This window comes from Apteryx rowi, unplaced genomic scaffold (assembly GCF_003343035.1).
Source record: "Apteryx rowi isolate R43461 unplaced genomic scaffold, aptRow1 scaffold_730, whole genome shotgun sequence".
Lineage (NCBI taxonomy): Eukaryota > Metazoa > Chordata > Aves > Apterygiformes > Apterygidae > Apteryx > Apteryx rowi.
Genome location: NW_020451017.1, coordinates 36,523 through 60,318, shown reverse-complemented (window position 1 = coordinate 60,318; position 23,796 = coordinate 36,523). Strand labels below are relative to the sequence as shown.

The 23,796-nt window shown below is 38.8% G+C and overlaps 1 protein-coding gene across 1 annotated transcript in view; it reads right to left on the bottom strand.

The window, feature by feature from the left end:
- Nucleotides 1-23,796, bottom strand: part of MOCOS (molybdenum cofactor sulfurase) — a 140,772-nt gene that overhangs the window by 81,114 nt on the left and 35,862 nt on the right. The window contains exon 3 of the mRNA XM_026087774.1: nucleotides 23,716-23,792. Coding sequence (XP_025943559.1) covers nucleotides 23,716-23,792 — 77 coding nt within the window. The remainder of the gene's footprint in view (nucleotides 1-23,715; nucleotides 23,793-23,796) is intronic.

The window sequence follows — 23,796 nt, the reverse complement described above, 5'->3', positions numbered from 1 at the left end:
CAGTTCATAACTCTCTTCTAACTGCTAGCATATGGTTAAAAATGTAATAGAAAAGCTTTTATTTTCTATTATACCTTGATAGCTTTTTCAGGAAGGGCTAAACTCTAAATATTTAAGATTAGTTTCAATAACAATTTTTTACTATGCCCATAAAGAGCTTTCAGCCCCCATTTTCTTCCCTTGCTACTATTCACATATGTGCAGCACAGACAGATTCTTCTCCCAAACGGTGTGCTATTTTCATGAACCACAGAAATAATCCACTCCCTGATCCTGTGCTCAAGGAAATCAAAGAGAATATTTGCACAGATTTAAATTATTCCTGAATCAGATCCATAGTTTACACACCTGATCAGCCACTGTCACCCAGATGCTGGTGACCTTGTCAAACTTTTCAGAAATGGTACAAATCACAATGCTGTAGTTCGGATCCCATATTAATAAAGTTCCTAATGGTACAAAATACAGACGCATGAAATATATCTACTGGGTCAAATTCAGAGACCTAATTACAGCTAATCAGGTCTCTCAGACTGATTAGAGGTCCACCAGAAGCAAAATCTGGTTTTATCCTGCAAAGAAAAATTCAGTTTCAGGTTGAAAAGAACATTTTGTTTGGCCCAGATGAAGACCATCATCTTCAAGTTTTAAAGTTTTATTTTTCCTTAGAAAAGCTTGAAATAAATCTCTAAAGGAAACACTGCTTTTAAATAGATAAATGAAAATGTTTTGGAGTATTATTTTTATATTTTGTTGTGGTAAGGGTTTTATTTTCCTTCCAGTTGAAACTACTAGCAAAAAAATTTTGGCCAAAAGGAAAAAAAAAATCCAGCTCTATCACACTTTCAGAGCAGCTAGAAATGGGTGGAGGGCTTGCCAGAAGCCAGCTGTGATCTGGGACGGCTCTTTGTCCTCATCACATTTAGCAAAACATGTAGTCCCTATGTGGTTCTAGAAAAGATGTCACAGACTCATTCACTGATAAAAGCAGAAGGCAAAAAGGCCTTCCTACTTATGCTACTAGCTTAATTTTCTAATAATGTATCTGTTGTTTTTTCATATGGATACAGTGACAAATAGCTTTAACAACCTGTGAGCAACGGGACTTGATTAGAACTCTCTTTGTTGTTTTACAAAATTCAGCCTCTTTAAGGAGAAAGCAGAGTTTCTACACAGCTGGTCAGGAAACAGAATTTCTGTGAAATGAAATTCTAATGTATTAAAAAGCCATTCTGATCTGAAATGCAAATATAAAGGGATGAAATTCCTGTGAAGTGAAAATTAAAATAAAACTCAACTCAGGCCCATGAACATGCATCTACTCAATAATTTATGAACAGTTTTTTATGAAGTAGTAGCTGGGGTGGCAGAAGAGGTTGTATTCACTGGCCTCTAAAGCCTCTTGCCATCATCAGCTACATTCTTAGTGAGAAAACTCCAAAATTTACCAAGTTTATTTGTTCTGATTCCTGTTATTAAAATACCACACATCACTGATTACATTTCTATAACATTCAACAGGATGTAAAAAAAAGAATATCCTATGGTGTTCTACAAGAAAACCAGATAAATCAAAATATTTCTGCATTTCATAGATACAAAACATACTGAATTTTCCTATAAAAACCTCAGAAATTTCACCTTTCCAAAAAATGTTTCAATTTCAGCAAAATTAAATATTGCTGAATATTCTGTTCAGTAAATACATTTCTTACTAATGGCTTCTGCAAGTGGTGAAGGATGTATCTGTATCATAAAGATATGTAGAAGACTTAGTTCCTTCTAGAGTAATCTGTCTGAGATTTGGAAAAATCTCAGTTGGCCACAACATTCAGAAAGATGGAAAATTAATTTATAGATTTAAGAATAGCTGAGTTAAGGTCTTTAGAAGTCTTTCTTGGGAATGTGTTTTAGCACAAACCACAACTGGTGCTGCTTGAGGGACAAGCAAGACAGTTGCTAAGTTTTCCCTCGAGCTGTATTCTACCAGGCTTATCAAATAGGAAGGAGATCCCTATCTGAGTACAAAAGAACTTCTTAAGGACCCACTGGAAGAAGGAAATAATCTGGGTAGAAGAAAACACCCCATAACAAATCATGTGGTCCTTATGGATTTCCCACATTTCCTGGAAGAGTAACTCCACTGCAGAGAGGTTGCTTGGGCACCTTGGATCACTGCTGCTCATTCAAAGGGAAAAAAAAGGGTTTTCTGCAGGAAAACAATTACAGCTCAGTTAAAACCAAGACAACAAAAATCTTGTGTAGACCGAGTCTAATAAAGTTGCTTCCTTCACAGAGGAAATCTTCCTCTATGGTAGACAGAGTAACACACCTATTTCCTAGCAAAAACCACCTCATAAAGATCTTCAGGCCATGGATAACTGGGCATAAACTACCCTAGCTCCTAAACTATGATAAGTTGTAGCAAATCCTGGACAGCTTCAAAATCATCATACAGATGATCTAATGTCATTTTTACCTCTCTTCTTTTACTTTCCTACACTCTAAGCTTGGTACTTAGCATAGGTCATCCAGATCTGGGATTCATCCTCACCAGCTCACCAAAACCATCCTGAGGTTTGTTATTTATATATTCATTTACTGAAACAAATAAATACTACAATATTCAAAGTACTGTGATATCTTGGTATTGACAAGGCTCAATAAATAATATTGGACTAAACTGCCACATTATTTTGGAACAGGGCTTTATATAACTGACCTGCAACACAGTAGTACGGTATGGGCAAATCCAGAGATTTCTGCCACTGCTATAGTCAAGTCACACTTAAATACTAAAAAATAAAAATGATCAGACAAAAAAGACGCAGTAATTACAGCCACAACAAATTCTCCATATGGATAGTCTCTGGGGTCCTAGCGAGGGGGAGTTGAAGTTCAACACTCCTCATTGCTTAAAAACAGTGCCAGCCACTTCCATCAGATACCACTAATTAATCCTGGTATTCCACTCAGCAGACATGGCTTGGTGATGCCCTCCAAGGTCCTTACAAAATTTACATTTTTAATTCTATCACCAGTAGCTGATGCACAGCCTCCACACAGAAAACTAACCACCCCTCCCGGAAAAAAATCTACTGATGACAGACTACTGATGCGGGTTTCCACAAAATGACATACCCTCACCACAAGTAATGCAGTTGCTGTCCAATATGCATGCATACAAACCAGTACAGACCTCTCATATATGTCACATTTGACACTTGCTCCCGTCCTTTTTCCCTAACATGCACCCTTCAGCCCCCAAAATATGCAGGACCCACACAATTAATAAAACCTGCCTAATTATATGTTTTACATCACTCCTTTCTCACCTCTCACAAACACCTAGAGATGCCACCCAGACATCTCAGATTGTATCCAATCCTTTAAGGATGGAGAGAAAGTAAATGAGAAAAGGAGACAGAAGCTATTGCTGCTCAACCAGCTCTTCTAGGGGCAAGTAAGACCAGATCATCTTACAGAATGGTTCTGACACACCGGCAGAGCTGACAACGTTGGATAAGGAGTTTATAGCAGCACTCGTGCCAGAGACAGGCATATGTCAGCTCTCCTACTCCGGAGTTTTTACTGTAGAAGTATGTAGTATTATACTGCCTTTGGGATACAAGGAAAGTAGAGATTATGCTGCTCCTCTTTCATTTCCTCCCCTTGGCCTCCCAGGCTTCAGTTCCCCTTTGAAACAAATACATACACATGAGCTGAGGAGAAGTTTGTAAATATTGTGCCTGATTCTCTTCTCACACAAACAGAAGTCACAAACAGTAGAAAGGTAGTGAGCACTTGACAACAAGGGGAGAATGGAAAGCAGTCCCTAGGTATCTCCTCCACCCCATTCTGTAAAGCAGATATGGATGTTTTCTTTCAATCTCAAGGCATTAACACTGCTTCATAGCGATTCTGCCAGTTTCATTAATTGCACTTCTATTCCAATCATTTCATAAGTAGACTGTGCTTATAATCTGGCTATTTATCCTAATGTTTGATGTTTCTGACTCATATAAATACATCACGTTTGAATGCAGAAAAGTACTTTGCATGACAAATTTGAGATTTCTGCCGGAAACATTTGACTGAAATTTATTTTTGCTATCCATAGGGAATAAGCCTCTACATTATTTGATTGTTATTCACATTTTGGTAATCGCATTATGAACCTCTACTAAGAAATGAAATGGCAGTGTGCCTTCTTCCCCGAAGAGCAAACTTCTCCCTTCCCCCCCCCCCAAAAGCATAGTCCTTGAAAGAGCATTAGAAAATTAAAAAGCCAACAAAAATAAAATGATGCATCTATGTTTGAATATTCATTAAAACATGACATTGCTTAGTCACTGCTTGCCATTTAGATGATGTATGGTGCTTAGACAAGCTTAATGCAACAACAGGAATTTTGTCTTGTTTTCTATGGGATGGACATAGCTTTCAGTGGGCAGATTCCTAACGATATTCAGCTGTCCTAATTGCATTAGTACTGTTAGGCCTTAAACCACCCTGTATCAGCTGGTGATCTGACTTGATGTTGTAGATAAAACCAAAGAGAAATAGTAACAGATTTCATTTCCAGATTTTATTCAGATCTATGCTGATATTCTTCATTCTCTCCAGCAGCTGCTCCACCTACAACGTTTTGCACTAGATGACACATGCCCTGTTGTCTGCTGGCACTATCTGCCCCTGGCACTGTTTGCAGCCCTTTGCGCCGATGTCGATGTACTGTTCTCTCCTGGAGACTTCCTCCTGCAGTCCCCATGTTGGCAGAAAATTTACCACACTTTTTCTCATTTTGTATAGCTATTATCAAACATAACAAGCACAAGAAAAGATGAAATAAACATTTTTTCAGCTACTAAATCTCAGCAATCAAATTAATCTCTTGTTTCATCTCTCAAATTTCAGCAATGCGATAATTGTGTCCTCCACTTCCTTTGTCCTTTGCTTTCTAATACTGGCCCCAAACTCCTGCTGACCGAATTTCTGCCAAGTAACTAGCAGGAAGTGCTCGCTCTCAGTGCTCGGAAAAAATACAAACAAAGCCATGGTGGGAATGGAAACCCGGGGGAACACACTGCCTCACACGCCAAGCACAGCGGCTCTGCCGAACCAGTCGTGCTTGCGCTCAGAGAGGGGAGAAGAGGCTGTCAAACTGCACAACCAAGACCAGGCAAAACCAACTCACTGAGCATGAGACCTGTGCAACCAAGTCTCACCTAATGCTAGGCTGCAATTGGGCCTGCATTCCCTGTTCCTTAGCAGATCATCTCTTTTTACCCATTCTATAATCCTCTGTGCTAGGTGTAGCCTTTGGTCTGATCCTTTCATCATCTGGCTAGCTGGCAGGAGAGGTTGTTCCCCAGCCCCCTCTGATCACTACTCAAGGAGCCAGCTACCCACCCTTCTTACACCCCTATATGCTATACACACGCTAACAGCATGACTTGAGATCTTTTGCGTCATAATGGATGATTTTCAAAGTTATGGTTTTGACAGACCTCTCAGTTGTTTCACTCTACAGCATGAATGATTTCAGCTTGTTGCATTAGCAGTGCATGACGGATGCACACAGCTATGTAGTTTGCTCAGCTGGTATCTCTTCAAAAGAGTAAAAATTCCTTTTAGATTTGTTATCTATGTAATGTCCACTAGTCACGTAGCGCATATGAGTGGTAATGATGGATAAGTGGCCTAATAATTTAATGAGCATGATTAATAGAAACATGTCAATCCATTTAACTGGCTAACTGCATAATTATTATCTTTTCATTACTTTTCTCACAATTAAAATAGTGCAATCCAAATATCCACAAGAATTACACACATCAGGAAAAAGATATTTTGGAGTTTGAACTTCATTCTTTTGCTTAATAAGTGGCTGTTCCCAGCAGCTCGATTGCTCAGCCCAAAAGAGCATGTCAGCTAGCTGAAAGCCAACTCATTGATCTTTTACACGCCTTGCACATTAGCCAGTTTGGTAACAGCTTGCAGCCCCCCAAATCCCTTTAATGTTCTTGTTCTTATTGAATCAAGTGGCCGAGGAACAATTGGATTGTCCTTACAGTCTCTTTTCCTGCTTTTTCTTCCCTTTCTTTGAACAGTGGTTTAATTCCCCTTATGGTGACTTATACACTTGCTTCTAAGAATAGCAATGGCCATGTGGAACAGCAGGAACAGGAAGCAACAGGGGAACATTTTATACAGGGCAAACATTTCAAAACAAAACATCTGTGGGAAAACACATACTTTATGTTTTTCCAAACAGGGTTTTAAATCCACAGAAGCACCCATTTTTTTGATAAGCAGAGACACCATTATAAAAAAAAATTATAGAAAAAAAAAAGACAAAGTCATGGACAGTGCAATACTCATTTTAAGGTTGGTTTTAGGCTGCTACACAATACAAAAAATAATCATAATAAATCACTGTAACCTTTGTATATCTGTAGGGCTCAAAGCAATTTATACTTCTTTTTCTACATGAGTGAGGAAAGTAGTAAAGAATCATAAACTTCAATAGTTTCCTCAAGGTAATGTACCAAGGTAAGAGTTAAGCTAGGAACACAGATTCCCCAGTTCTTAATCTGGTTTCTACCCACTGGACAAGGTACATCTTATTATAATAACAGAGTGAGAAACCACGGTAACCCTTAGTATAACTTACTCCTATTCGAGTCTGAAATAAAAAACAAGCAACTCTCCGTCATCAGTCACTGTTATAACAGAAGCAGGATCAGGCCCTGATTGTCTCACACACATTCATTAATGTGTCTTTCCAACTCTTCCGCGAGATCTCTCCCTTTACTGTGGAAGAGCAGACATATAGAGGCATGACACATCCCCTGCTTTCTTACAAGCCTGAGGAGACACAGGGAGGCTGCCCCGCAGCTTATCCCACTTGCATAAAGCAGAATGAGTCTTTAATTATGCCCTACAATCAGAAGAAAGAGGGCTATGGTTTTCTAATCCCCTCTGTCTCCTTTTCCACCTAATGCTTGGGGAAGTTTCGGTGGCAAGTGGCAACAACCAACTCCTCCTCTGCTTCTTCACAAGACAGCTGAAACCCCAGCCCATTTCACTACACATAACAGAGAAACTATTACAAGAATGACACAGTGTCCTGGCTCTGGCAGCAGCCGACTCCACAGCAGGAAGATGGAGAGGAGTTTGCTCTAACTCTAATTGTTCCAGATTGGCTTAAATATAAATTCATTATTTCTTCCTTTCTTCCTCTCACTGCCCTAAACTGAAATTTGGGGCTCAATATTACCATGAGACCAAGAGTTTCATACTTCACTTGTGCAAGTAAATACCAGCCTTGCTTTAGTTTCCTTTTAACTGAATGTTCCCTTCCACCCCTACTATGAAACACGGAAACCAAAAGCTCCTGAACTTATTGTGTTTCCTGTTCCTCATGTTGCTGAAGCACGCAATCAATAGTTTCAGTCTCTGTTCACGAGAGCACTTTTCTGTGCCTCTGACCATTCTTGGTGTTCATCTCTGAGTACCCTCCAATTCTACAGAATTACTTTGGCAACGAGGTAATCAGGACTGCATTAAATATTTTGGATTATAAGAAACAACTGATTTACAGGACGGCACTTGAGTACTTGCTATATTATTCTCCAAGACAGTCCATGCAGCTTCTGTTCTCTACCCTTATCATCTTAATCTAGAATTACAGAGGATTTTATGTCTCTGAAATACCTTTGGGTCTGTCTCTTTCCTCAGGCTTTTTAAAAGATATTGATATGAAATTCAAGCCTCTGCTTAGCAGCTCCTGTCAGAAGCACACAGCGCACGGGCAGAAGAGGCTATAAGCTAGAGAGAGTAAGCTCTTCAATTGCCACCTACGACTTCAACAAGGATTATGAATCACAGCTTTCAGCCACAGCATCTCATGATTTTTTTTAATGGAGGCTGAGGTTGGTGTAGTTTAGGTTAGTAGGCTGGGCTGCCAACTGCCAGACCTCAGGAGCTGGCACACCAACTACGCAGCCATTGGGCATCAACTCTGGGCAAGATTTAGGGTGGATGTTTAGAAACAGAAATCACTCAATCACTTACTCAACCATGATGAATTTGCAGACATTGGGAATCAGAGCCTAAGTGAAATCCAACTTAGTTCCGTGACTCTCTAGAAGGATATCATCTTTCTTTTTTATCTCAAGATAAAAAGAAGAAATCCTCATCACACCAAATCAAGAGAGACAGTAGTGAACACAGAAATTACAACAACAACAAAGGTAATGACATTTGTTCTAAATGAGATCAGGTTTAAAAAATGGCTGAAATACCTCCACGAACAAAGACGATCACAGCTTCCAAAAACAAGATAAAAACAGAACTGGCATTAATGAGAAAAAGAGGAGAATGGGAAAAATAAACGAAAGAAAGTAAGAACAGTTGCCTTGAAGCACTGTGAAAAGGCAGTAGCCTGTAGTTTTCAGTTGCCATTTGCCAGCAACATGAACAAAGTCTTTTAGAGGTTGTGCATTATGACGGTAAGTAGAATGCTCACACAACGTAATTTTTGATATATTTTCAGAAAACAACTTATTCACACTTGGGCCCAAGCTCTCTACTAGTTAGGAGCTGGGTTTCATTGCTTATCATCTAGTCACAAGAAGGAAAATAAACTATATCTGTGATAATGGATTCTATATTGAAAAACAAACCTTTCAAAACAAACACCCTGCTCTGTCCAAAACAGGCTTAAACACAACATACCTGCGAGTATCCAACCTACTCTGTCATCTCCTTACTCATCTAGAATCGGTTTGCTCTAATTCTTCTTTATAATGTAAGGAAAGAAAATTATATCACTCTAGAGTATAGCTGGAATTTATGAAGAAGTTTTTACATAGACAGTTCAATAATTCTGACACCCAGTTTGCCTTTTAATTTCTAGGACAAAGTTCTTTTATGATATGAACTCCTAGTGATGTCCATGGAGATAAAAGCTAGCTGGGATGTTAGGTTTTAGTACTTGGAAGATGTTTCTTAAACCTATCTATAAATGATAGCTTTTCCAATGGCATTCCCAAGCTCCTGGCCAATGATTTAGGGGCTCCTCTGATCACAGAATCACAGAATGGTTGAGGTTGGAAGGGACCTCTGGAGATCATCTAGTCCAACCCAGAAGGTGTCAGCTATCATAGCCATACTAGTATCAGGAAACTATGACAGTTTATACCAGGTGAGGACTCCCCATAGGATCATGAATATTTGCTGCTTTGCACTGTCCTGTAATTATTTAGGTGTAGCATGCTGCCATGTCAGAAATGTGGCATTTTCATGCTTACTTTGCCATGATGTAGAATATCATGCCTGAAACATGGAACTGTGTTGCTAGACTCTCAGGAACAAATAGCTTCTAACTACTTATCAGTTTTGGCCGTGTGCCTATGCTATCAAAAACTTTCTAGTACAGACAGGCTTACACCAGCTTTTGCGCCTATATCTCAGTCTGGTTTTCTTAGTGAAATAACTACATATAACTGAACACATGTTCTGCCAACATTGCTCTACCGTAAAAAATTATTGTCCTCTAACTGACAAGGTTAAGCTGAGAAAATTTGTCTGTGGAGATCTGATCTCCCTAAATCCCTGTGATTTGTGCTGTTAATGATAAAATTCATTGAAATTAGGAATCTGCTCATTCAGTCCATATTTTTTAAGAGAACATCTAATTTGTTTCATGAACTGGATAACCCCAGAAGTTTTTATTACCTCTCTACAACTTTATTTATAGAGTTAATGCAGCTTTTACTCAAATACTATCTTATGGCAGAATTTTCCCTGCTCAGCACCATTTTTTGTTGATACTTGTGAGAATATCATTGACATTGGCCTGTACAAAATGCACTGATTTTTACGACTGCCTTAAAATCTTATGAAGCATGCAGTAGGAAGGTAGTTTAAGTTCCATCTGCTTTGGAAATTTATGTTTTAAAGGAGAAACCAGGCAGAAATTTTAGTGTCCTAGAGTTTCAATTAATAATGGTTACAAAAGTAATAATTGTTGGTCAAAACAGTAATGAAACTGAAATTTTAGCATCAACTTGAGACAACACAGTCATACTCAAAGAGCATAAGCAACCATCAAGTTAAACCAGCCAATTACAAGGTTGTAGGTTGAATTCAGTATAGTAGAGCATAATTTGTAAGCTGCTGCTTTAATAAAACATTTACAAGTTATTTAAGTAAAAAAATAAGGGGGGGGAGAAAGGGGAAAGAAAGGAAAGGAAAGGAAAGGAAAGGAAAGGAAAGGAAAGGAAAGGAAAAAAGTTACAGTATTTTTCCAGCTGTCATAGAAATGCAATACTTAGCATTAAAGCTGTACACAAGTGGAGATCCTTTGCCCAGTGACGCTTTATTTGCATGGAAATTCGGATGTGGATGAAAATGGGTGTGAATGGGAAGTAATACGGAAGAGCAGATGCCTGGTGAGGCAGAATTTAGTGAGGGTAGGCACACAGACCTGAAAGCAAAACAGACCTGAAAGGGCCACTACAAATGGAAATACACCTAGAGTAGAAACTCCTCCAAGTTGAACTGGGGTCTGAAATTGCCCCTTGGATTTGATAGCAAGAAACAAGCCTCTCTCTCCCCTTCCAGGTGTACGCAGCAGACCAATATGTTTAGGAACATGGCACACCAACTGCATCGCAATAAGCTCAGTGAACATTTACTTCAGTGAACAGTGACATATGACTTGAATAAAGCTGATCTGAAAAATTCCACTGCTATAGCAGGCCTCTTATAAAAAAGACTCATCTTTTTTTAAAATGATTCAACTGTCACTTGAAAAACAAACCTTAAAAGACAGGCACTTTCTAAAATGTACTTTACCAGTTGAAATCATGAGGAAATATGCCTGGTCCAACTAGATGGATGAGCTGCTTCTTAGTGTCTTGAATCCACAGGTGACTCAAAACTGCAAAGAGTGATTTTTAAATATTTTATAACCTTTTGTTGCAGTGAGGTAACAACCTGGGTGTTTTAGTTCAGCTTTCCCACTTCCATAAGCCTATATTCATCCCAATGTATGTGGATGTCTCTTAGGAGAGTATCAAAGTTTCGATCAGTGCAGGAAGAGGCAGGGCTATTTAAATACTGCTGGGGGCTTCTGCAGGCAGCTGCACCACATGGGCATCAACGCTCGAAGCGGACTTGTTGCTTTCTCTTACTGTGCTCATGTAAGACTCCACTACTGGTCACTCCACCACTGACTACCTTTGTGTTTAAACCACAACTAGAACAACTATATCATAACGGTTTAAACCATACCTAGAACAGCTCTATTGAGAGCCACTAAAAAATCAGCAAAGGTGACAGCTGGGGCAGAAGTTTATCAAAAAGATGAACTGCAAGAATGGAATAAACATCAGGCAAGAAACCAGTTAGTGTAGGTGGTACAACTCTTCTCATCAAATACCATAATTTCTTTTTATTCTTTATTGACGGAATCAAAATCAGTGGAGACTAACTAGGATTATTATGGGCTTTGCAGTTAGTTCTGTTCATCTGCAATGGATTGTGAACTCCTTTATCCTCTTCTTCCCTGATACATACCTCCCCACTGAAAGTAGCAGAATAGTTCAACAAGAAGTAACCTTAATGGTGCAACAGGAAGATTTTTTTGCCTTTATTATTTTTGCATCTGTTGATATACTACTTAAAGATTCTTCTCAAATAGTAGATTTAATGCCTCAGTACCTCTAAGATGCAAACTACTCATTTTTATCTTAGAAGGTTTTCCTTCACAGGTGAAAGAAACAGCATTGTAGGACCTGAGGAGGAGAACACTAGTTAAAATCTTGCCAGTAGATGTCTCTGTGAAACACACTGCAGGACACTTAAGAAGCTACAGACTTCAGCAAAATGCAAGTGGCAGTTTAAACCTTTAAACTTAAGAGTAAGGGTAAAATCAACTAGGTCACTAGCAATTTCTGAAAACTGTTCTTACATAGTCACAATAAAAATGGGTTTTACTTAAAACTCAGTGACTCCCAAGTTAACTAAATATTCATTTTTTCTCCTGATACTATCTCATTGAATAAGAAGAATTCACAAAAGGCTAAACTTACGTACTAATACTCTTGACAGCAAGTTAAATAAAATGTAGAGTCTTGGGGGAAAAGTATTTTTATCATTTAAATTCTGGCTTTTGTGAAAACAAACAGTCCATTCCTACTTCCAACACAGAGTTTTCTTTACTTAATATTTTCCCTCACATTAAAAATCAGTATGTGGAAGAATAAATTTTAGTTGTAGGCTAAAATAGCACAGCATAATTATGCCCCGATGGATAACATTCAGAGATTCCTACATTTTCTTCATATCTATATATTATTTGGCAGTGGTCTTATTTGCAAAAACACAGCTTCTAAGCAGAGAAAATAATATTATTTTCTTAAAATTGGCACTTGCCATTAACATACAGCATGATTTTCTGATTAATAATGAAGAAAAGATCTCAAAAGGCACAGATCAGCTAGAAAAACATCGGCTTAAAATATACACACGTAATTAGGAGAGGACGTCAGACTTGATTACATGTTTCATGGGTATGTGTCAAAGAGTGTAAAGCAGTTGACTTAACCCCAGGATGACTTCAAGAGGATTTACTTTATCTAGTGTTTGTGATTAGCACCATATAATCTGGATTTGCTGAACAAGTAGAGTTTTATACAATATGCAAATTTTTTTTCACTTTAATTTAGCCCCTTTGTATTTAGCATAAAAATCTCCGTGTTGCATGAAGGGCTGAAACAGCTGGATCCAGTTAGTTAGGAAATTAAAAATGCAATAAATCAAACAGAGTAATCCTTGCCGTGGCACCCAGCATGCGTTAGAATGGAACCGTGGCACCCGCTGAAGAATGGCCAAAGTGCACACCCCCCACTCCAGCGGGACCTCCTCCTGTGAATGCCAATACACTGATCCATTCTCCAATCACAGAGTGCTTCTGTTTTTCAAATAATTAAATTTATTTCATCACCCTTTCAAGATTTATTTTCCAGGTGTGAAATATGTGTCATATCCACAATGTAACATTTTATTTCCTTGCTAGTAATATCAAGACATAATAAAAATCAATTAGCAATATAAAATATTGTTTAAAATTTAATGTAATTAAATTACACGCAATTTCATTTTCCATTTCCCTCTCAGTTCCAATTTGTAGATGGTACTTTTAAAATATCTATAGAGAAACAATATTTGAGCATTTCTAATGCAGGTTTTAAGAATAAAACTGCACCCAATTTTTTTTATTTTCCCATTTTAAAAAGGTATTCCAAGAATAACAGGGACTCTGATCCTTCAGTAGATTTAGGCAGCAAAAAGTCTTTGGAAGGTTTGCACTCAAGATACATAGTCTGATTCTAAAATCCTCACTCCTGTTCTCCTTTTAAAAATATGGTCCTGCAGACATTTATCCCTTAGCTGTCTGCCTTAGCACAATGACAATTTTGTAGTGAAACGGGCAATTCCTTCGTAAGCTAACTATATCTGACACAAAATGATCTCCTTGGGAGAAGGATATTGAAGACAGAAAACAGTTCTTTTCCAACATAACCTTTTGCCATGTGTAGGCAATGCTAGACCAGCCTAGGAACCAGAGTATCACAGTTTCACTACTTTGTCTGCTGTTAATATTTCTACAGCTGTTATTTTAGAGCAGGGTCTTATACTCTTTCTCTCTTGATGTAGGCTACAGTAATTTCTCCCACTTTATTTATTTAAAGTGACAGATTTTGCAATGCTACCTCAGGCAGAATTGGGAATAGATTATCTATAGCAAAAAGCTAGGCCCCAGTCATTCATTCAAACTTGCCTTCCAAATACATTGCACGTGCTTGGCTGCATTTTCAAACAGTTGCATGCAAATGTTTCATCTACTTGCTCAATTTGTAATACTGATTCTTTAAATCATTTTAATCCCATCTACAGCCATTAGCAAATATGTGCTCTGCTGAGCATGTCTTTTCTAATAAATTAACAACAGGCCCAACAACAGCTTCTTTTGATGCAAAAGAACCTACTGAGCTTTCCTTCTTATCAGCTTTAACCAGTAATTTGAAAATGAAAATGATCACAGACTTTTGAAGTCAGATGTACATATATGCTCTTCATATAAGACTTTTTTCGACTGTTCTTCCATAAAAGGGGCAGTCTCACCCTGGAGATGGATTTTTTTTTTTTTTTTTTTTTTTTTTGCCTTTGCAAGATGGCTTTTGTGCTGGCAGAATGTGATCCTTTCCCTCACGGAGAAAGCAGAATCTACCTGAGTAAGCTTGGATCTGAAGCATGAAATATATGTTGCAAATCAGAGCTCACTCATGGAGTAATAGACAGATGAGGGTTTCACAAATAGAAAACTTCTTGCCGAGCCTTCCCACTCCTCAGGATACTTCCAGTGCACTCCCTGTTCTGCTTTATTAGCTTATTTCAACCAAGAGAACTGCCCAACACAAACCCCAGATCATAAGGAAAGATGAGAAAAAAACACTACTCCCATCTCAGCTAATCTGACAGTTCAAATTTTTAGTCCTAAAGGGATTGCTAGCAGGAGGCTCACCTAGAAGTCCAAAAATTCCCTATCCTGCACTAAGCTAATCTCTTAACAGGCAATAAGAACAGTCATTGCCATGCTATAACTCATCTTGTCCTAAATTTCCAAAATAGGTCAGAGGGATCATGCTGGTGAAGTATTCTCTCTTTCCACTAATTACAATGAGAGTTTGATGGTCAGGTCAGATGTAGGTGCTGGCAGCAGGAGGAGATCAGTCCCACCCAGAGACTAAACCCTGATCTGGAAACATGCTCAGTTCCCTCGCTCCCTGCTCCCCTGAAGATCAGTATCTATGTGATTTACTAAAACTCAGGTAAAATTTCATGGCTGATCAGTAGGTCAGGAGTTAGTCTCAAAGCAGCCATCTAATATAAGGCAGAAAAAACATACACTTTTCTTGTATTATCCTGTGTCCAGTATGTAAGGCACACAGAATTGCCATGGAACTGCAAGAAAGTTAGACTGTAGAGCTGGTGCTCCCATTGGTAAAACTGTGGTCAAGGGATAATCCAAGTAGGAATGAGGCTGCACAGTTTAACTCAAGAATAAATAGGATTCATATACAGTGTAATCAAAAAATACACTGATTGTTCACTGATTTGCTTTACTACCGCAAAAAAAATCACTCTCTTTGGTTAGGAACACAATGGTTTATTTTGAACTAAGTAACTTGGAAATAGATTCATCACTGCAATTTATTAAAGATTTTCCCTTCTTGCTTTCCCAGTTGCACACTGTTGTATACCTCTCCCGATTTCAGCGATAAAGAGCAGTCCCCAGATTTTATCATTATGGTTAACATTCTAGGCAACAACCATCACCAACTTTCTTGCAGAAACCGAACAACCAACACATGGACAAACTCTACCCTTATCAGCTCAATAACAACTCCCATTTATAGCTACCCTAGCTCAGCGAGGACCTTCACATTATTACGTTAAACAATCAGGGTAGGGGAAAAAGGATTAGCAGAGACAGGAAAGAGACAAGATGTGCAGCGAATGACAACACTCCTGTCTTAAAGCCTGTGCTTGGGAACTGCCAGTGCAGGAGTGCACTTTGTCATTCCTTAGGATCAAGAAAAATGGTTCTTTGCAAGAGGACTTCAAGGCATTTCTGTTGGCTTTAGTAAAGACAACACAGTGGCCTACAAGACAATACAACTGAGGATGATAAGTTCAACACCTGTTAAATTCCCCATGAAAATATTATTCTATTTCAGTCAGCCCTGTGGCATTTTTCTGGGATGGCTTAACCAATATTTAGATGAAAGTGCATAAATCATACCAAAAACCAAAGGGCGTGCTGTGATCTTACTCAAAGCAGTTTTACACCAGGGTGGTTCCAATAACTTCAGAAGGAATTGCTGATCTACACTACCGAAGTGTAACTACTAGGACACCCAATACACACACATAATCCACTCTTCACCTAGGGATTAAATATATACTTAAAGATGGATGGAAGAGGAAAGGCAGACAGGCCACGCTAGTTGGCATATAAGAAACTCTTCTGGTGCCAACAGGGTGGTTAAAGCTTCCTTGGTGATAAAAATGGTTTCAGTGACTCCAGCACACTCTTCTGTGGAAACACATAGAGACCCCCAACACAAAAATGCCTCAAGTTTCTCCTGTAGTCTTCGATGTTTAGGGACCTGCAATGTACATACCCCTGTCAAAGGAGAAGTTCTCAGTAGCAGCAGACATCAAGAGCTCAGTATCTCTGGATGAGGGAAAACCCACCAGTGTTGTACACTGACACTCCCTGCCATTTCTTGCCTTGGCATGGCACAGCCAGTGCAAGAGCACAGGCAGTGCTCCCCCAGCTGTTAGTGGTCCCAGATTCCTCTTTCCAGAAATCTCCCAAGTATGAAAAGGCTCTGCTGCAAACCTCTGGCTTGTAATTACACTGGAAGCCATCAAAGGCCATCACTGCAGAACATCTTGCTAACTTTTTTTGTCTGAACACAGAACAATTAGCCCTTGACAAGAGTGTATCTTCTGTCAGCTGCACTTTTTCTTCATTGGCTCAGCTTATACCAAAGACATTTTTCCCTCCTCTTAGTTCCTAAGAAGCATATTTTTCTCTCTAGGATAAGTTATATTATGAAAAAAAAAAAAAAAATCCAAGACATTTTGTGCTGTAATACTTCTTCCTGTGTTATCTTAACAGATTTGAGGAAAGACCCTGAATTTTTCGGTCCTGCCCTAGGCTTCTTCACAAATTAGACAGTTTGTGGATGCCATCTACACCAATATCAACAAATCCACATTAAAAAAACAAAACAAAATAAAACATAAAAGCAGTTTTTATTTCCAGAAATAAACCTTATAAATAGATTAAACTACAAAAACAGCCCTGGCAGGATTTCTTCTGCTAACTCGCTTTTTCATAGCGTCTGAAATCATGCTCTTGCTGTTAGGCTGTATTTTGAAGGCTACAAATGATGTCTTGTTTGCATTAGTTAAGTCACAAAAAGAAAGCTAAGAAAACCTGGAGTGACCAGTAACATGCTAGCAGCAAGACCTATTAGAAGTAAATAAATAACTTCCTTTCCAGTTTGTTTTCTAAACCAAATTAATCTTGGGACTGAAATTAAAAAATCGAATCAGTCACTTGACAAGTCATAAAAAAAAGAGAGAAGAGATTTATGTCTTTTGACATACCAGTAGTGTCATTATCTGGGAATTAAAAAGCTTTCAGATTTAAGCTATTTTGCACTCACTTCACATTCAGAAGTCTATCTTCCCTTCCTGATGCCAAAATTTAAAATGCCCTCTCCTCTCTTCACTGTATCCATAATTCCAGAAGTATGAGTGTAGATGGAGTATCTTCCCCACTGCCAACTTGTCAAACTTTTTTTCTTAGAAACTGCCCCCCAACAACCCACAACCACCATTTAAGTGTTGGTACAGCAGGGGTTAATTGTGAGCCACGAATTAAGGTACTAGTACAGCTAGCCCAGGTTTCTTTTACACTAAGGTTCATCCTATGGCAAATGAGTAGCATGGGGAAAGCAAAGCTGAAGTTTAATCAATGATTCATTCTCTTTTAAACCAATGGAAGAGTTTCCCAAAAAAATGAATGATTTCAAAAAACTTGGCCAATATGGAGCATCCACTTCCTAAATACCCATATATCACAAGCTGGAGAACATGTCTTAATGCCCTCCTTCAATCTTATGACCTTTAAAACAACAACCCCAAATCCATAAAAGTTACGGATGAAAGCAGCACCAAGGATGAAAGCAGTAAAATTCAGAGGCATCACTAGTGTTCCAAGCTTAGGTGAAATGCCCAGATGATGGCAGGAAGCAGGCACAACCTTCACACTACACTGGCAAGCACAAACAAAATCCCAGCAATCCCTGTCAGTCTGACCAAAGAGAAAATTCTTTCCCAGCCCTAAATCAGATGATTAGTATAATCCTAAATTTTTAAACAAAACACAGGAGAGATTGTACAGTACCACTAAGAGCAGGTTGCCTGAGGTTCCATCACCAGCTGCAACCAGTCCTTGATATCTCAGAGGAGGGTAAAAATTAAAAGCAAAGCAAAAAATAACTCAAAAGTCCCAACTCCCAAAGGCCAAGTTAAAAATCAAAATCAGCTTCACCATTTAGCATCCAGCACTGTGTTTCACTTTGGCTGTTGTGTGGTATAATTGCCTTTATGACAGCCAGCACAGCCTCTACTCTCCAACAACTAATCAAGCATCCAGTCACTTAAAAAAGGACTTTTAATTCATCATCCTTAGGAGAGCTAGTTTGCATTTTACAATTTCTTCCAATATATATTTTATTTTGCTGTGGAAGTAATTCATGTTTCCTGAACAGACATCATAATTAAACTACTCTTCCTAATAAAATTGCAAATGATGTACCTGGGTTTCATTTGTAAAACTGACAAATATTTAATGGTAAAAATACACACCAGCTAAGGCCAAGGTTATCTTAAAAATCATAGCACACAAGACCCCTGAAAAAGGGAAGTAAGTACACACACGCATCATGATGTAACTCTAGCATGAAATATGCCTTGTTGTTAAATGAAAGTTGAGACAGGTCAAGGACTTAATTGGGATGATATCAGACTCAGAAACAAATCTCTGTTTTTCACAATAGAGCCTAATGATCAAACTGTGATTTACCTCCCATTAGCGGTCTCCCTCCCCATCTTAAAGAATTACACTGATACAATTCAGCTCCAATACATCCTAAAATAACTCAAGCAGTGCTTTTATTACACAGAACAGCAAAATTAATAACAACAACATTTTGTTTATCTTGCTTGTTTCCACTCCAAGCTATTCAAACCCAGAATGAGAACCACTTGTTGCATTGGCTGAATGCAAAGGAAATACTCCAGGATCTACTGAAAAGTGAGATTCAAAAGCGATTCACATCTGACAGTGCATTTTGCCACTGAAAATTCTGTGACAGTTGAAGTGGAAGAAATATGAATAAAGTGACTTAAAACAAATCTGCAGTCATTCTGGATTCTGAAGTGTTTCTCCAGTATGCTTTGTTGTATACATACAAATGCCAATGCTCTCTGTTCAAAAGCAATAGCGTACTTTCAACAGAAACTGAGTAAGCTGCAAAACTCTGATAGCCTCAAGGCTGTCCGGGGAGAAAAGGATGGTGAGGGGAAAATGGCAATTCCAACGCACTGAATCAGTTATTGCATTCGTCGTGCTGGACATGGATACATTCAGTGTCTATAGAAATTAAAACACTAAATGTTTAGGACATTAGGATACTAAAGTCCTAATTGAAAAGCATACCACATAGAAATTTATGTATGTCCACACACATTGCACATATTATAGTTGGGTAAGTTTTAGCATGAAGGGCAATGTGGATAGTTCCTACCTATCTGGAACACAAGTTTGAGTCATCTGGGAACACAGGTAATGGTGTAGGACCAACCTGAATTTGGGGCAAAATTCAAGGATCGTGTGGGGATTTAAAACTTTTGCAGAATTCAGTTTCTTGTTCCACCATGACTTACTGTAAGTTACTCTGTTCTCTTGTGGATGTAAAGAGGCAGTACTGGCACTTCGGCTTTTCAGCACGGCACTGCAGTCTCTGAAATCTTCACAGAACTAGAGACCACCAAAGCACCCGAGTTATGCCAGCAGCGCGGAAGTTTTTCAATTCAAATATTTGTCAAAAACATTTTTGCAAATATTTAGTTTCTCAAGCTTCAGCTCAGAATAGGTTTCTTCTTGTTCACTCTTTCAGCTTCTATTTTTTCTCATCTCTCTGTCTACCTTTCTACATTTTAATACTATGGAAAAAATACATTTTTATAATTAAAATAACCCTAAATTTTTAATTTTTCATTTAAAAAAAGAATTTAAGTCTAAAATGTTGAAGCAACCTCCACATTTTTTCTCTTAACAATTTTCAGCTTCAAAAGGCTCTCTTTCTAGCAAAATCCAAGCCTGTAGAGTAAGGGATATGAGGAAAAACAAAGGTTATCATAACAGTTAAAACACCCTAATCAAAACACTCTACAAAAAAGCATTAGAAATTTCTCTGTGAGGCTAATTCAATGTAGGTGTTGTTGTGTATCAGACAACAGACATCATTGCTTTGCAAACTTACTAAATTACCTACAACATCTACAGAAGTGTTTCAGCCTCCATAAGACAGCAGTCCACAGCTCTTTCGAATGCAATAGAGTGCTGTAAAAAGCCTTGTAATGATTTTATTGAAGCATACTGGTAAAAAATATGGTGCTGATACAGTCATATGTGGTTTTATTAATGAACAAATATAACAATTCACCACACTCCCTTCAGAGTAGTATAAATAAATCTGCTTTGCTTTCTGCACCAGTTAGGCCTGGGTATTGATGAGTGTTAGAGAAAATAAAATTTGATGTATTTCAGATACTGAAGAAAGAAAGTTATCACTTCAAGCCAGATTTAGAACAATTAAAAAATAAAAATACCCTAAGCAATAAATTAATCAAGCCCCGAATTAAAGGCAACTTCTCCAGCCTCATAACAGTTCTGTGGAGGACCCTTTCAACAGACAGATTATTTCAAGTCACTTCAGCGGCCTTAGATTTCATCAACGCTACAGGCCAGAAGGAAAATTTAAAGCAATAATAAAGACCGAAAGGTCTCAACAGACTATTTATTCATGCTTCTATTCTACCCTTTCATCTACTGCCATCCACTTTATTCAGGTTCAGGGCTAAGTAGTCCCCTCAGTCTAGTATTAAGAGATTTTTCAATTGTTTAGCTGAAATAGCTACCACGAGAAGTGGTGAGATGAGAAGATGGATGAGAAGGTGCAATGGAAAGGATGTTACCATAAAGCGTCCCTTTATGTCAGGCACCTGGCAGTGCTCCTACACCTTCATCCAAAGCAGTAAGCTCTCGTTATCAGGGAAGTTGTTTGTTTAAGATTGCACGTTCTTTGGAAGCATTTATATTGCAAGAATGTATACTAAAGGCTCATTTCCCATCCCTGATGCAGAGCATCATAAAGCAAAACATCGTTACTTGTTTGGGGCTCAGTTAGACTCCTGTCAAAGTCGATGAAAACTGCTGTTTGATTTCCACATGAGCAAGGCCTCAAGTCACTAACAGAATTGTCCCCACAACATTCTTGCTCCGCGAGGAAGAAGAAAATAGAATTCTTGAAACAAACCTAACAATAAACCAGAAATTATACCAGCCTGAAAGGGACACACAGACAGTGTGTCTTTGGACTCAGAATATTTTTAGATCATGAGGCACTTCATGCCCAGGTATAGGGAACTGAAGAATCCATTGGAGAAGGGAGGTTCAGACCTTACACACTAACTGTGCACACACCTGACCCTGAAACCAACACTTGAAGCACTCCGCCAGGACACCGAGCCTCCCTGCATACCCCGCGGTGTGAGGGTTCCTGGCTGGTGGAGTCCCTTGCTCCTCTCACAGATATCCCTGGCTCACTGCAGCCATCACCAACAGCACGGGGGGTTGGGATGCTGAGCCAGACAAGCTGCAGGGCATCCTGGAGTCAACAAGGCACATTAGTGTCACTCTTCACACAGAGCTTTTGGCTTGAAGACTATGATCCAGTCCACAGTTATACTGGGAACTACACCCTTAGCTCCCTGCTAGGGGCTTCAAAGATACTCAGAGGGAGCCCCTGAAAAGAGCTCCTAAGTCAGGAAACTCCCTCTCAAACTAACAAGCACGGGTCTCCTACCTCAGGCTACTTGTCCTTGCCTTGTGGACGTGAAGTCATGGCAGTAAATGGGCCATGAAAATCATCTTCCTAGGGAAGTCTACTGCAAACAGAGACCTTCTGGTTTGCACTGATTTCCCAAAGTTAGTGTGCCTGGGAAATTTCAATTCCATAAACCACAGCCATATTTTTATATGATCCATACAGCTGAACAAGGGTAACAGAAAGACATTATTAATATAATAATCAGAATATATCTCAGAATAATCAGAATATATCTCTCCCAATTACTAGCAGAAGCTAAAACTATTGTCTGGAGTATGTGTTTGTGCTCTATCACCTCCTAGGACACAAGAGTGGAGGGCAGAAATTGCTTTTGCTAGTGGAAGACAGGACTGTATCATTTTGTAGCTGACATGTCTCTCAATGAACAAGCAGGATTTTTTCCAAACACAACTGGTTTAGGCAAGCTGCAACAGTGAAGCCAACTGTTATTATAAAGCAACTGTCATATAAATATGAAGAGATTCAATGTTTGGCTTATGTAAATATTCACAAAAAATCAGAATAAGACAATACAGGAATTCATCCTTAGGATTAGTTCTAAATCATGTCAGTGAAGGAAGTCACCTACTGAAAAGAACTCCTTTTACCCAGGTGATTAAGTAAAAGAGATGACCTGAATTCATGTCCATGGATTACTGACTCTGATGTGTTCTGATGATACAGATCCTGAAGTGGGATCAGGATGGCAGGCTGCGAGCTTGTTTATGAATCTCAGATGTACATATTTTGTACGTATCTAGCCACAAACTGTGGCTGCTGCATGGATATGCCCTAAGCAATAACTGGAAGGGTCTGTCCTCCACTTTTCACAGCTCAATATCCCCCAGGCTGCATTACAATATCTTCTGCTGGAAGGAGGCATTAGCCTTAGGTAGTTAGAAAATCATGGAATAATTTAGGTTTGGCCTCTTGAGGTCATCTAGGCTAACTTCCTGCTCAAAGAAAAGCTAACTTCAAAGCTAGAAGAGATTGCTCAGGACTGTGTTCAGTTGAATTTTCAAGATCTTCAGAGATGGAGATCTGACAGCCTCTCTGGGCATTTCTTCCAGTGTTTACATACCCTCACCCTGAAAAAGTATTTCTTTACATGCAATCAGAATTTCCCTTGTAGCAACTTGTGACTGTTGCCTCTCATCCTTTCACTGTGTACCTCTGAGAGGCTGGAATGTCACAATCACGTGCTTTTCTCAGGGAGCAAGATGGGAATTTTCATGAAATTTACAGCTGTAGGTTATATAAAATAGAGAGAGAGAAAAAAGGCAAACCATAATGCTGCTTTCCACTACAGGGTGTCAAAATACTGACATATATAAATTACTGTGAAAAGTCATAGTTTGGAAAGTTTGCTGCTTGAAGATAGTTACCTACACGGTGTAACTATATTTCCTATTTAACAAAAAGCTTTGAGGTGTACTTTGAACTCCTTTTGGTGGCTCCTCTCTAAATCTGTGCTAAAAAATAGCTTTCCTGCAGGAGGTCAAGGAGGTCCTCATGCACAGCAGGAACTCTTATTGCTTCAAGCCTCAATGGGATGTAGCTCAGCTACTTACTACTATTATTTTCCTACTGCATCTTTGTGAATGTGAAACAAACTATAAGTGCCTGACGTACACAAGCCTTACATGCATATTTGGGGAGAACAGTCTGGATTTTTGTTTCTTCCAAAGAAGCTTAGAATAATCCAATACACAAGACCTGAAAAAAACAGTTACACTGAAGACTCTGATCTTCACCCTGGTGAACACAGATAGTAAATCTAGGATGGAAAATTAAACTATAGCCATAGGAAATAAGATTGGACTTGTGCCTTGAGTATAAATCTGTAACGTCACTCTTTAGTAGTAGAGTTATGTTAACTGACCTGTGAGTCTTTCCAGAACATCGAATCCATGTTTCAGAGCAATGATATCAAGAAAAGAGACTGTGCCATCTTCAAACCTGA